Source organism: Homarus americanus, unplaced genomic scaffold, assembly GCF_018991925.1.
Source record: "Homarus americanus isolate GMGI-L3 unplaced genomic scaffold, GMGI_Hamer_2.0 scaffold51859, whole genome shotgun sequence".
Classification (NCBI taxonomy): Eukaryota; Metazoa; Arthropoda; class Malacostraca; order Decapoda; family Nephropidae; genus Homarus; species Homarus americanus.
This window is the reverse complement of record NW_024711292.1, coordinates 15,848,217-15,861,760: the sequence shown is the minus strand read 5'-3', so window position 1 is coordinate 15,861,760 and position 13,544 is coordinate 15,848,217. Positions and strand designations below refer to the sequence as shown.

The following is a 13,544-nucleotide window of genomic DNA, read 5'->3' as shown; positions in this document are numbered from 1 at the left end:
TTTAAAGAAGCTACAAGTCCAGAAAACTGTGAGGGTAAACTTTTTTGGAGTGAGAATTGCAAACTCTTGGAACAATTTGTCAGAGAGTGTTGTGACGGCACCGGGTGTAAGCTCTTTCATGATCAGACTTGACCAAGACTGATGCAGGTTTAGATACACCCAGGAACCAGTGCATGCCAGGTACTTGCCAACAGTGCGTAAAAGAGACGTGATCGACCACCCAAACGGCTAACGAGCCGAGCAGTGGCGAAGAGGGTAAAAGTAAAATAAATATAAACACTTGTTTCTTCTAGGGAGGTAAGCATACCGCCAGCAAGGTAGGCCTACAACCACATATTTCCTCTACAATACCACCAATGAGGTAGGCCTACAGCCAATTGTTTCCTATACAATACTGTAACCAGTAAAATCTACATACTATACAATTTAGAGCAAGTAATTAATACCTTACAACCATGGATGTACAATTGTGAACATTCATTATTCATTATTGACCTGCAGAGTTTAGAGGTTGTTCGTAGACATAGCAGCCAGCTTTTAGTCATGCTGACTGGCCAACTGTTATGACTGCGAGATTTCTGCAGTATGATTTAACCCCCTCTGAGGAAGTAGGGAGTTCTTGTAAAACTAACGTGATTGCTCATATTTGGTAATTAGATACTTTGTTTCACACTTGCATTTCCAAAGTATTTGATGTAGTTATATAGTTAGCATATGTAGAGAGTGGCTCCGTCAGTTAAGAATGAATCATGGGTCAATGAGGTCATTTCCTACAGGTTATTTATAAAATGTAACCACAACACTGCTGAGGCACTACGTGGCGTTTCCTCCTCGGAAAACCTTCCAGAAGGTTTGACTCATGGATCACACCTGGCAGGGCCTGTTTGAATTACACCCCGGGCTTGGCCGCCCACGGGTGCTGATCTCAGTCTATTGCTGGACCCCAGAGAGTACACATCTACCACTGAGACCTCCTCAGCTCTAGAACATCTATCACTGAGACCACCTCAGTTCTAGAACATCTAACACTGAGATCACTTCAGTCCTAGATCACAGGGCCAGCCTTCTCTGTACAGGTGTATGTAATGTGTTCTACATAATACACTGTAAATTATACACACAACCGTCGTTCATATCTCATCCCACATTTATTAAAGAAGTGAACCACGGTAGACATCAACTAAGGGGACTATAAACAGCCATAAGAAATACTTTTAAGTGGGACGGTCCCCCGGCAAGTCCCACTCCTTATAGGTGGTGGCAGTCTACGTGGGATATTACACTGGGCTGCATTTGAAAAAAAAATTCATGAGGTGCGGGGTTTCTTAGCTGATTCTTTATGTATTTTGCGTGCTGATTCCAAAAATGCCATTCATTTTGCCCAATCAGGTCAGATTTTTATGCTATGGGAATTAGGAAAAAATCGAAATTCTTAAATATGATGTCAAAATTTTTATGCAAAATATATCATAAGAAATGTAACCACAACACATGGGACCAAAATATGTCAACTACATAGATGCCTTTACAGTTAGACATGCATAAATGGCTGTCGCAGAGAATTTCTTTGGTGGTTGGTGTCTGGGGCGTCCCGTTTCAGACACCAACAGTAGTCGGCGAGCATGTTGATATCCCAGCGACCCTGGTACCGCTCCTCCATTACACGGATATCTTGATGGAAGCGTTCTCCTTGTTCCTCACTCACATCACCACAGTTCTCTGGAAAGTAGTCCAAGTGGGAGCTGAGGAAGTGCATCTTGATGGACATGTGCACCAAGAACTTTGTAGCTCAGAAGTAGGTCCTCAACAACTCGTTCATACTCTGGACTTCTGTAGTTGCCAAGAAAATTGGAGACAATAGACTTAAAGGCATGCCAGGCTTTCTTCTCATTTACATCCATGCTGCAATCAAACTTGGGATCTTTGAAAAGCTCTCTGATCTGAGGGCCATAAAAAATTCCTGCATTCAGCTTTGCCTCACTGACTTTTGGAAATTTTTCTTTCAGAAAATTGAAAGCCTGGCTTTTTTTGTCCAGTGCCTTTACAAAGTTTTTGAACAGACCGAGCTTGATGTGCAGTGGCGGAAGAAGAATGTTCTGCGGATTCACCAGAGCAGGGGCAACAACATTCTGAGAACCTGGAGTAAGTCCACTTCTTGCAGGCCAGTCACATTGCACGTAGTGCTGATTGTCTGCTCGACTATCCCACAGACAGAGGAAACATGCCATGTACCACCAGATGAAAAAGAAATTTAATTGTGAGAAAATATATGTAAAAAAACACGGACATATACTCTTTTCCTTTGCGTCACGGCGGACATTTAAATGGCCGGCGAGCACGTGGGTGTATTTAAATGTATCGTAAGGGCACTAAAACTGACCGAAATCTTTTCTGTGAGGCTTGCCAATGTCTCGGATGATTTTTTTAATGAACGAATATGAGGACCCCATTTTGAGCGAAAAATGCCAATATTTTACCTGAATCTCCGCTTAAAATGCTATAGCACAAAATTCTGACCTGATTGAGCAAAATGGATAACATTTTTGAAATCAGCATGCAAATTACACCCAGAAAAGCTTAATAATACACAAACCGAATATGTCAACATGAATTTGAGTAATGGTATTTACAAACTGGATAATTTTGTGATTAAGAAGATTTGTAACCAGGTGAGAAGGTTGGGTCATCTTACCCTACGACCTGACTACCGACAGCTGTTGTGCTTAGAGATGGCATGGTGAATTTTTTTTTTATATTAGAGTATAGTAGTCACTCATGACCGGAAAATTGTGGACACCTGCTGTCCCCTAGGGACTTGATATCACTCTCCTCTACTGTATATATTAGCCTTGTCAAGTATTTATCCTTAGTTTGTACTCACCCCTGAAGATGTGAATTACACGAAAACGCTTGGGAACTTCGTGTTTTCCTGTTGCCTTGTGGTTATCAGCATATATATATATATATATATATATATATATATATATATATATATATATATATATATATATATATATATATATATATATATATATATATATATATATATATATATATATATATATATATATGTGTGTGTGTGTATGTTAGAACACTAATCGCTTCTTTGCTCCTCTTCTCTCTTCCCCCAATTCCCCCGTTCTCCTCATTCCTCTTCGCCCCCTTCATTGCCTCCTCCTTCTTCTCCTCCCTCTTCTCAGCTTTCTATTCCCACTTTACCTCTCGTCCTCCTTCTGCATCTCTCTTCATTCCTCATTCTCCCTCTTCCCTCCTCCTACTACCTCTTTTCCCTCCTCAAACCTCCGCCCCCTCCTCATACCTCTTTCCCCTATTCCTCCTCTTATATTCTCTTCCCGCTATTCCCCTCCCTTCCCACTTCACTTATGTCACCCTTCTCCCTATTATTCTCCAGCTCCCCCTCCCCTTCCTCCTCGCCTTCCATCCTCTTCCATCCCCTCCACACAGCCCAGCCTAAAATTACAGCAACACATACGGTATATACCTTTCCCCGGGGTGGTGATGCAGGGGTCAAGGACTGACACTGTTAGCACCGGGTGGAGAGGGGTGAGAGGGGTGAAAAATGTGGGGGAGAGAGGGACGAGGGGAGCAAGAGGGATGAGAGGGGTGAAGGTGGTAAACAGGGGTAAAGATAGGTGAGAGTGGAGAGAGAGGTGAGGGTGTGAGAAGGGAGACAGTGGTGAGAGGGGAGAGATGGGTAAGGGGGTAAGATGAAAGAGAGGGATGAGGGGTGAGAAGAGAGAGTGAAAGAAAGGGTCAGAAATTGTGAGTGAGTGGAAGGGGTGCAGAAAGGAGAAGGGGGGGGGTAGAGGCGAGGAGAGGGGAAAGAGGGTCAGAGAGGTAAAAGGGTAGGGGAGGGAGAGGAAAGAAGAGAAGGGGAAAGGAGGAAATAGGAAGGACGGGGTAAGATTAGCGGAGGCTCAGGGAAATTAGGTGGGAGGAAAAGGGGAAAGTGAGGTGTAAGGAGAGTGAGTGGGATGGATGTAGGAGGGGGGGGGAAGAAGACAAGAAAATATGCCTGAAGGGTGGAGAGGAAGAAGGGAAGGAGGGAAGGAAGAAGAGAGGGACGAATGCCTAAAGGGAAGGAGGGAGGGAGGGAAGGAGGGAGGGGTAAAATGGTTTAGGGAATATGAAGTTTTAATGTGCACAATAAATACAGGTAAAAATGTGACGGTGGCATAAAAAGCTCGGAATACTGTACGGAGTTACGACACAGTTTAAGTTTTGCTGACAATAATCTGGTTATCTAGTGCATTTTAATGTATCCTTATTAATGAATAACACACAGGAGAAACATGTTATCAATAAACAATGTGTCTCCCTCCAGAACAAGGTGTCCCCCAGAACAAGGCGTCTTCCTACAGAACAAGGTGTCTCCCTCCAGAACAAGGTCTCCCCCCTCCAGAACAAGGTGTCTCCCTACAGAACAAGGTGTCTCCCTCCAGAACAAGGTGTCTCCCTCCAGAACAAGGTGTCTCCCTCCAAAGAAAGGTGTTGCCCTCCAGAACAATGTGTCTCCCTCCAGAACAAGGTGTCTCCCTGCGGACCACGGTGTCCCCTCCAGAACAAGGTGTTTCCCTCCAGAACAAGGTGTGTCCCTGCAGAGCAAGGTGTCTCCCTCCAGAACAAGGTGTCTCCCTCCAGAACAAGGTGTCCCCCTCCAGAACAAGGCGTCTCCCTCCAGAAGAAGGTATCTCCCTCCAGAACAGACGTCTCCCTCCAGAACAAGGCATCTCCCCTCCAGAACAAAACGTCTCCCTCCCAAGACAAAGGCGCCTCCCTCCCCAGGCTGAGCGTCTCCCTCCAGAACAGGCGTCTCCTCCAGGGGCTGAGGCGTCTCCCTCCAGAACAAAGTGTCTCCTTCCAGAACAAGGCGTCTCCCTCCAGAACAAGGTGTCTCCTCCAGAACAGGCGTCTCCTCAGAGACAGGCGTCTCCTCCAGAGCAAGGTGTCCTCCTTCCAGAGCTCAGGCATCTCCCTCCCAGAACAAACGTCTCCCTCCCAGAACAAGTTGTCTCCCTCCAGAACAAAGCGTCTCCCTCCCAGAACAAACTCCTCCAGAACAAAGGTGTCTCCCCTCCAGAACAAGGTGTCTCCCTCCCAGAACAAGGTGTCCCCTCCAGAACAAGGTGTCTCCTTCCAGAACAAGGCCGTCTCCTCCCAGAACAAGGCGTCTCCCCTCCAGGGTGCAAGGCGTCTCCTCAGGAACAAGTGTCTCCTTCAGAACAAGGCGTCTCCCCTCCAGAACAAGGCGTCTCCCCTCAGAGACAAAGTGCTTCCCTCCAGAACAAAGCGTCTCCCTCCAGAACAAGGCGTCTCCCTCCAGAACAGGTGTCTCCTCTCCAGAACAAGGCGTCTCCCTCCAGAACAAGGCGTCTCCTCCAGGGCACTGAGCGTCTCCCTCAGAACAAAGCGTCTCCTCCAGAACAAAGGCGTCTCTCCCCTCCAGAACAAAGTGTCTCCTTCCCAGAACAGAGCGTCTCCCTCCAGGGAACAAAAGTGTCTCCTCCAGAACAAGTGTCTCGCTTCAGAAAAAAGGCGTCTCAATCCAGAACAGAGTGTCTCCCTCCAGAACAAGATGTCCCCTCCAGAACAAAATTGTCTCCTCCAGAACAAGCGTCTCCTCCCAGAACAAAGGCGTCTCCCTCCGTTCAAGGTGTCTCCTTCCAGAACAAAGGCGTCTCCCTCCAGAACAAGAGGCGTCTCCTCTGGAAACAAGGCGTCTCTTTCCAGGGCTCAAGGTGTCTCTTTTCCCAAGAACAAGGTGTCTCCTCGAATAAGGTGTCCTCCTCCAGAACAAGGGTAATGTCCCTCCAGAACAAAGGTGTCTCCCCTCCCAGAACAAAGGTGTCTCCCTCCAGAACAAGGTGTCTCCTCCCAGAACAAGTGTCTCCCCTCCCAGAACAAGAGTGTTTCCCCTCCCAGAACAAGGCATCCCCCTCCAGGAACAAGCGTCTCCCTCCAGGGCACAAGGCCCACGTCTCAATCCAGAACAGGCGTCTCCCTCCCAGGGCTCAAGGTGTCTCCTTCCAGAACAAGGCACATCTCCCCTCCAGAACAAGGGCATCTCCCTCCAGAACAAGTTGTCTCCTCCAGAACAAGGCATCTCCCTCCAGAACAAGGCGTCTCCTCAGGGCTAAGGTGTCTCCCTCCAGAACAAGGTGTCTCCCCTCCCAGAACAAAGGTATACCCTCCAGAACTCAAGGTGTCTCCTTCCAGAACAAAGGCGTCTCCCTCAGAACAAGGCGTCTCCTCAGAACAGGCGTCTCCTCCAGAACAAGGTGTCTCCTTCCAGAACAAGGCACGTCTCCCTCCAGAACAAGGCGTCTCCTCCAGAACAAAGTGCTTCCCTCCAGAACAAGCGTCTCCTCCAGAACAAGGCGTCTCCCTCCCAGAACAAAGTGTCTCCTCAGAACAAGCGTCTCCCTCCAGAACAGGCATCTCCCTCCAGAACAAAGGCGTCTCCCTCCAGAACAAAGGCGTCTCCCTCCAGAACAAGACGTCTCCCTCCAGAACAAAATTCATCTCCTTCCAGAACAAGCGTCTCCCTCCAGAACAGTGTCTCCCTCCAGAATGAGTGTCTCCTTCCAGAAAAAGAGCCGTCCTCAATCCAGAACAAGTGTCTCCTCCAGAACAAGATATCCCTCCAGAATGGTGTCTCCTCCAGAACAAAGGCGTCTCCTCCAGAACAAGGCGTCTCCTCCAGAACAAAGGTGTCTCATGCCAGAACAAGGCGTCTCCCTCCAGAACAAGGCGTCTCCCTCCATTCAGGCGTCTCTTTTCCAGAGCAAGGTGTCTCTTTCCAGAAACAAAGGAGTGCTCCTCCCCTCCAAACCATGGGTGTCTCCTCCAGAACAAGGTGTCTCCCTCCAGAACAAGGTGTCTCCCTCCAGAACAAGGTGTCTCCTCCAGAACAAGGTGTCTCCCTCCCAGAACAAGGTGTCTCCTCCAGGAGCAAAGTGTTTCCCTCCAGAACAAAGGCGTCTCCCTCCAGGGCAAGGCGTCTCCCTCAGAACAAGGCGTCTCAATCTGAACAAGGCGTCTCCCTCCAGAACAAGGCGTCTCAATCCCAGAACAAGGTGTCTCCCTCCCAGAACAAAATTGTCCCCCTTCAGAACAAGGTGTGCCTCCAGAACAAAGGCGTCTCCTCCAGAACAGGCGTCTCCCCTCCAGAACAAGGCGTCTCCTCCAGGGAACTCAGTGCCCAGAACAAAGGCGTCTCCCCTCAGAACAAAACGCGTCTCCCTCCAGAACAAGCGTCTCCCTCCAGAACAAAGGCGTCTCTCTCCAGAACAAGGTGTCTCTTTCCCAGGGTTAAGGTGTCTCCCCTCCCAGAATAGTGTCTCCCCTCCAGAACAAAGTGTCTCCCTCCAGAACAAGGTGTCTCCCTCCAGAACAAAGGTGTCTCCCTCTAGAACAGAGTGTGTCTCCCCTCCAGAACAAGATGTCTCCTCCAGAACAAGGTGTCTCCCTCCCAGAACAAGGTGTCTCCTCCCAGAACAAGGTGTCTCCCTCCAAGAACAAGGTGTCTCCCTCCAGAACCAAGGTGTCTCCCTGCAGAACAAGGTGTCTCCTCCAGAACAGTGTCTCCCCTCCCAGAACAAGGTGTCTCCTCCAGAACAAAGGTGTCTCCCTCCAGAAAAAAAGGTGCTCCCCTCCCAGAACAAGTGTTTCCCTCCCAGAACAAGGTCAAGCCCTCCAGAACAAGTGTCTCCTTCAGAACAAAGCGTCTCCTCCAGAACAAGGCGTCTCCCCTCCCAGAACAAGGCGTCTCCCTCCAGAACAAAGGTGTCTCTCCTTCCAGAACAAGGCGTCTCCCTCCAGGGCAAGGCGTCTCCCTCCCAGAACAAATGCTTCCCCTCAGAACAAAGGCGTCTCCTCTAGGTCAAGGCATCTCCCTCCGTTTCAGCGTCTCCCTCCAGACCAGGCGTCTCCCTCCCAGGGGCGCAGGCGTCTCCCTCCCAGAGCAAGGCGTCTCCTCCAGGGGCCAAGGTGTCTCCTCCCAGAACAAGTGTCTCCCTCCAGAACAAAGGCGTCTCCCTCCAGAACAAGGTGTCTCCCTCAGAACAAGGTGTCTCTCCCTCAGGAACAGGGTGTCCCTCCAGAACCAAGGCGTCTCCTCCAGGTGGTGTCCTCCAGAACAGATGTCACCACTCCCAGAATAAAGGTGTCTCCCTCCCAGAACAAGGTGTCTCCTCCAGAACAGGTGCCCCCTCCAGAACAAGGTGTCTCCGTCCAGGAACAATTGCCTCCCTCCAGGAAACAGTGTCTCCTTCCCAGAACAAGGTGTCTCCGTCCCAGAACAAGGTACCCCTCCCTCCAGAACAAGGTGTCTCTCCTCCAGAACAGGGTGTCCCCTCCAGAACAAGTGTCTCCCTCCAGAACAGGGTGTACCCCTCAGAACAAGGGCGTCTCCCTCCAGAACAAGTGTCTCCCTCCAGAACAAGGTGTCTCACTCAAGATAAGTGTCTCCCCTCCAGAATAACCAAGGTGTCTCCCTCCAAAAGAAGGTGTTGCCTCCAGAACAAGGTGTTCACTCCAGAACAAGGTGTCCCCTCCAGAGACAAGGTGTCTCCACTCCCAAAAGAAATGTGTTGCCCTCCAGGAAAAGGTGTCTCCCTCCCAGGAACAAAAGGTGTGTCCTCAAGAGAGTGTCACCTCCAGAACAAGGTGTTTCCCTCAGGGCAAGGTGTCTCCCTCCAGAACAGGTGTCTCGCTCCCAGAACAAGGTGTCTCCCTCCAGAACAAATTGTCTCCCTCCAGAACAAGGTGTCTCCTCCAGAACAAGGTGTCTCCCTCCAGAACAACGTGTCCCCCCTCCCAGAACAAAGTGTCTCCTCAGGCTTCGCGTCCCCCTCTCCTAGAACAAGGTGTCTCCCCTCCAGAACAAGTGCTCCCCTCCAGAACAAGTGTCTCCCCCAGAACAGTGTCTCCCCTCCAGAACAGGTGACCCCCCAAGAACAAGGTGTCCCCTCCCAGGACAAGGAGTCTCCTCCAGAACAAAGGTCCCTCAAAGAAAAGTGTCTCCCTCCAGACAGGAGTGGCTCCCTCCAGAACAAGGTGTCTCCTCCAGAACAAGGTGTCTCCTCCCAGAACAGGGTCTACCCTCAGAACAAGGTGTCTCCTCCCAGGGAGCAAAGTGTCTCCCTCTAGAGACAAAGGTGTCCCCCCTCCCAGAACAAGGTGTCCCCCTCCAGAACAAGGTCTCCCTCCGGAACAAGGTGTCTCCCTCCAGGACAAGGTGTCTCCCTCAGAGCAAGTGTCCCTCCAGAACAAGGTGTCCCCTCCAGAGCAAGAGTGTCCCCCCTCCAGAACAAGGTGTCCCCCCTCCCAGAACAAGGTGTCTCCTTCCCAGAACAAGGCGTCTCCCTCCAGAACAGGCGTCTCCCTCCGGGGCTCAGTGTCTCCTCCAGAACAGGCATCCCTCCAGAACTCAGGCGTCTTCCAGAACAGGCGTCTCCTCCAGGGCAAGAGCGTCTCCCTCCAGAACAAAGGCGTCTCCCTCAGAACAAGGTGTCTCCTTGGAACAAGAGCGTCTCCCTCCAGAACAAGGCATCTCCCTCCAGAACAAGGTGTCTCCCTCCAGAAACAAGGCGTCTCCCCTCCAGAACAAAGCGTCTCCCTCCAGAACAAGACGTCTCCCCTCCAGAACAAGGCGTCTCCCCTCCAGAACAGGCGTCTCCCTCCAGAACAAGGCGTCTCCCTCCAAGACAAAGGCATCTCCCTCCAGAACAGGCGTCTCCCTCCAGAACAAAGGCGTCTCCCTCCAGAACAAGTGTCCCCCTCCAGAACAAAATTGTCCCCCTCCAGAACAAAGTGTCTCGGCAGAACAGGAAGCGTCTCCCTCCAGAACAAAGGCGTCTCCCTCCAGAACAAAGGCGTCTCCCTCAGAACAAAATTGTCTCCTTCCAGTGACGTCTCCCTCTCCAGAACAAAGGCGTCTCCCCTCCAAGTAAAATGCTTCCCTCCCAGAACAAAGCTGTCTCCTCCAGAACAAGAGCGTCTCCCCTCCCACAGAACACAAGCATCTCCCCTCAGAACAAGGCGTCTCCCCTCCAAAGATAAAACATCTCCCTCAAACAAGGCATCTCCCTCCAGGGCTCAAGCATCTCCCTCCAGAACAAACGTCTCCCTCCCATTCAAGCATCTCCCTCAGAACAAACGTCTCCCCTCCAGAACAAGCATCTCCCTCCAGGAACAAAACGTCTCCTTCGAACAAGGCGTCTCCTTCAAGTCAGGCGTCTCCTCCAGAACAAAATTGTCTCTGCTTCAGAAAAAGGCATCTCAATCCCAGAACAAGGTGTCTCCCTCCAGAACAAGATGTCCCTCCCAGAACAGGTGGTCTCCTCAAGACAGGCGTCTTTGCCTCCAAGTGCATCTCCCCTCAGGGCTCAAAGGCTGTCAGCCAAGACAAGGCGTCTCCCTCTGAGACAGGCGTCTCCACCTCCCAGAACAAGTGCCTCTTTTTCCCATTCAAGTGTCTCCCTCCAGAATAAGGTGTCCTCCTCTAGAGCAAGGTGTCTCCCTCCCAGAACAAGAGTCTCCTCCCAGAACAAAGTGTCCCCATCCAGAACAGAGTGTCTCCCTCCCAGAGTGGTCATCTCCCTCCACAGAACAAGGTGTTTCCTCAGAACAAGGCGTCTCCTCCAGAACAAAGGCGTCTCCCTCCAGAACAAGGCGTCTCAATCCAGGAACAAGGCGTCTCCCTCAGAACAAGGCGTCTCAGTCCCAGAACAAGGTGTCTCCTCCAGAACAAGGTTGTCCCCCTCCAGAACAAGGTGCTCCTCCAGAACAGAGCGTCTCCTCCAGAACAAAGGCGTCTCCTCCAGAACAGTGTCTCCTTCTGAACAGGCGTCTCCTCCAGAACAAGGCGTCTCCCTCCAGGAGTTCAAGGTGTCTCCCCTCTCCAGAACAAGGTGTCTCTTTTTCCAGAACAAGGTGTCTCTTTCCAGAACAAAGGTGTCTCCTCCAGAACAGGTGCTCTCCCTCCAGAACAAAGGTGTCTCCTCCAGAACCAGTGTCTCCACTCCAGAACAAGAGTCTCCCTCCAGAACAAAAGGTAACCTCCCTCCAGAACAGTGTCTCCTCCAGAACAAGGTGTCTCTCTGAGAACAAGGTGTCCTCCAGACAGTGTCTCCCTCTAGAACAAGTGTCTCCACTCCCAGAACAAAGGAATTTCCCCCTCAGAACAAGGTGTCTCCCTGCTGCAGAACAAGTGTCTCCCTCCCAGAACAAGAGGTCTCCTCCAGAACAAGAGTGTCTCCCTCCAGGAACAAGAGTGTCTCCTCCAGAACAAGGTGTGTCCCCTCCAGAACAAAGTGTTTCCCTCCCAGAACAAAGGTGTCTCCCCTCCCAGAATGAAGTGTCTCCTCCAGAACAAGGAGTCTCCCTCCAGAACAAGTGTCTCCCTCCAGAACAAAGTCTCCCTCAGGGTCAAGGTGTCTCCCTCCAGAACAAAGTGTCTCCCTCCAGAACAAGGTGTCTCCCCTCCAGGGCTTGGTGTCTCCCTCCAGAGCAGGTGTCTCCTCCAGAACAAGGTGTCCCTCCAGAACAAAGTACACCTCCCTCCAGGGCAGGTGTCTCCCTCCAGAACAAGGTGGTTCCTCCCAGAACAAGGCGTCTCCCTCCCAGAACAAGGTGTCTCCTCCAGAACAAGGTGTCTCCCCTCCAAGAACAGGTGTCCCCTCAGAACAAGGCGTCTCCCTCCCAGAACAAGGTGTCTCCTCCAGAACAAGGTGTCTCACTCCCAGGAATAAGGTGTCTCCTCCCAGAACTAGTGTCTCCCTCCAGAACAAGTGTCCCCCTCCAGAACAAGGCGTCTCCCTCCAGAACAAGGTGTCTTTCCCTCCAGAACAAAGGTGTCTCCGTCCAGAACAAAGTACCTCCCTCCAGAAACAAGGTGTCTCCTTCCAGAACAAAGGTGTCTCCGTCCAGAACAGTACCTCCTCCAGAACAAGGTGTCTCTCTCAGAACAGGGTGTCCCCTCAGAACAAATTGTCTCCCTCCCAGGAACAAAGGTGTCCCCCTCTTCCCACAGGGAACTCATCACCTCCCACCCCTCCAGGAACAAAAGGGTGTCTCCCTCCAGAACCAAAGTGTCTCCTCTGGAATAAGGTGTCTCCTCAGAACAGGTGTCTCCTCCAAAGAAAGTGTTGCACTCCAGAACAAGAGTCTCCCCTCAGAACAAAGTGTCTCCCTCCAGAACAAAAGTCTCCTCAGAACAAGGTGTCTCCCTCCAGAACAAGGTGTCTCACTCCAGAATAAGGTGTCTCCCTCAGAACAAGGTGTCTCACTCCAAAAGGTGTTGCACTCCAGAACAGGTGTTTCCCTCCAGAACAAGGTGTCCCCTCCAGAACAAAGTGTCTCCCTCCAAAAATGTGTTGCCCTCCCAGGACAGTGTCTCCCTCCAGAACAGGTGTGTCCCTCCAAGAAAGGTGTGTCCCCTCCAGAACCAAAGTGTCTCCCTCCAGAACAAGTGTCTCCCTCCACAACAAGTGTCTCCCCTCCAGAACAAGTGTCTCCCTCCCAGAACAGGTGTCTCCCTCCAGAACAAGAGCTGTCTCCTCCAGAACAAGGTGTCCCCCCTCCAGATCCAAGGTGTCTCCCTCCAGGGGCATGGCGTCCCCTCTAGAACAAGGTGTCTCCCTCCCAGAACAAGTGTCCCCTCCAGAACAAATTGTCTCCCCCAGAACAAAGTGTCTCCCCTCCAGAACAAAATTATGCTCCCTCCCGGAACAGATGTCCCCCTCCAGAACAAGGAGTCTCCTCCAGAACAAGAGTCTCCCTCCAAAGAAAAGGTGTCTCCCTCCCAGAACAAGGTGGCTCCCCTCAGAACAAGGGTGTCTCCCCTCCAGAACAGGCGTCTCCCTCCCAGAACAAGGTCTACCTCCAGAACAAGGGTGTCTCCTCCAGAGACAAGGTGTACTCCCTCCTAGAAACCAAGGTGTCCCCCTCCAGAACAAGGTGTCCCCCTCCAGAACAAAGTGTCCCTCCGGAACAAGGTGTCCCCTCCCAGGACAAAGTGTCTCCTCCAGAACAAGTGTGTCCTCCAAGTGTCCCCCTCCAGAACAAGGTGTGTCTCCCTCCAGAAAAAGGTGTCTCCTCCAGAACAAAGTGTCTCCCTCAAACAAGGTGTCTCCCCTCCAGAGTGAGTGCTCCTCCCGGGTCTGGATGTCTCCCTCCAGAATTAAGGTGTCTCCTCCAAAGCTCAGAGCGTCTCCCCTCCAGAACAAGAGTGTGTCCCTCCAAAAAGGTGTCCCCCTCCAGAAACAAGTGTCTCCCCTCCAGAACAAGGTGTCCCCTCCAGAACAAGGTGTCTCCCTCCAGAACAAGGTGTCTCCCTCCAAAACAAGGCGTCTCCCCTCCCAGAACAAGTGTCTCCCTCCAGAACAAGGTGTCTCCTCCAGGAACAGGTGTCTCCTCCAGAACAAGGTGTCTCCCTCCAGGTGAGGTGTCTCCCTCCAGAACAGGTGTCTCCCTCAGGGGCTGGTGTCTCCTCCAGAACAAGGTGTCTCCTCCAGAACAAA

The 13,544-nt window shown here is 51.3% G+C and overlaps 1 protein-coding gene across 1 annotated transcript in view; it reads left to right on the top strand.

Moving 5' to 3' along the window:
- Positions 1-4,527: 4,527 nt before the first annotated feature.
- Positions 4,528-13,544, top strand: part of LOC121856606 (serine/arginine repetitive matrix protein 1-like) — a 22,357-nt gene continuing 13,340 nt past the window's right edge. Inside the window, exons 1-8 of the mRNA XM_042352279.1 lie at positions 4,528-4,608; positions 5,162-5,820; positions 8,499-8,653; positions 9,150-9,485; positions 10,333-10,474; positions 10,809-11,077; positions 12,145-12,319; positions 12,757-13,090. Coding sequence (XP_042208213.1) covers positions 4,528-4,608; positions 5,162-5,820; positions 8,499-8,653; positions 9,150-9,485; positions 10,333-10,474; positions 10,809-11,077; positions 12,145-12,319; positions 12,757-13,090 — 2,151 coding nt within the window. The remainder of the gene's footprint in view (positions 4,609-5,161; positions 5,821-8,498; positions 8,654-9,149; positions 9,486-10,332; positions 10,475-10,808; positions 11,078-12,144; positions 12,320-12,756; positions 13,091-13,544) is intronic.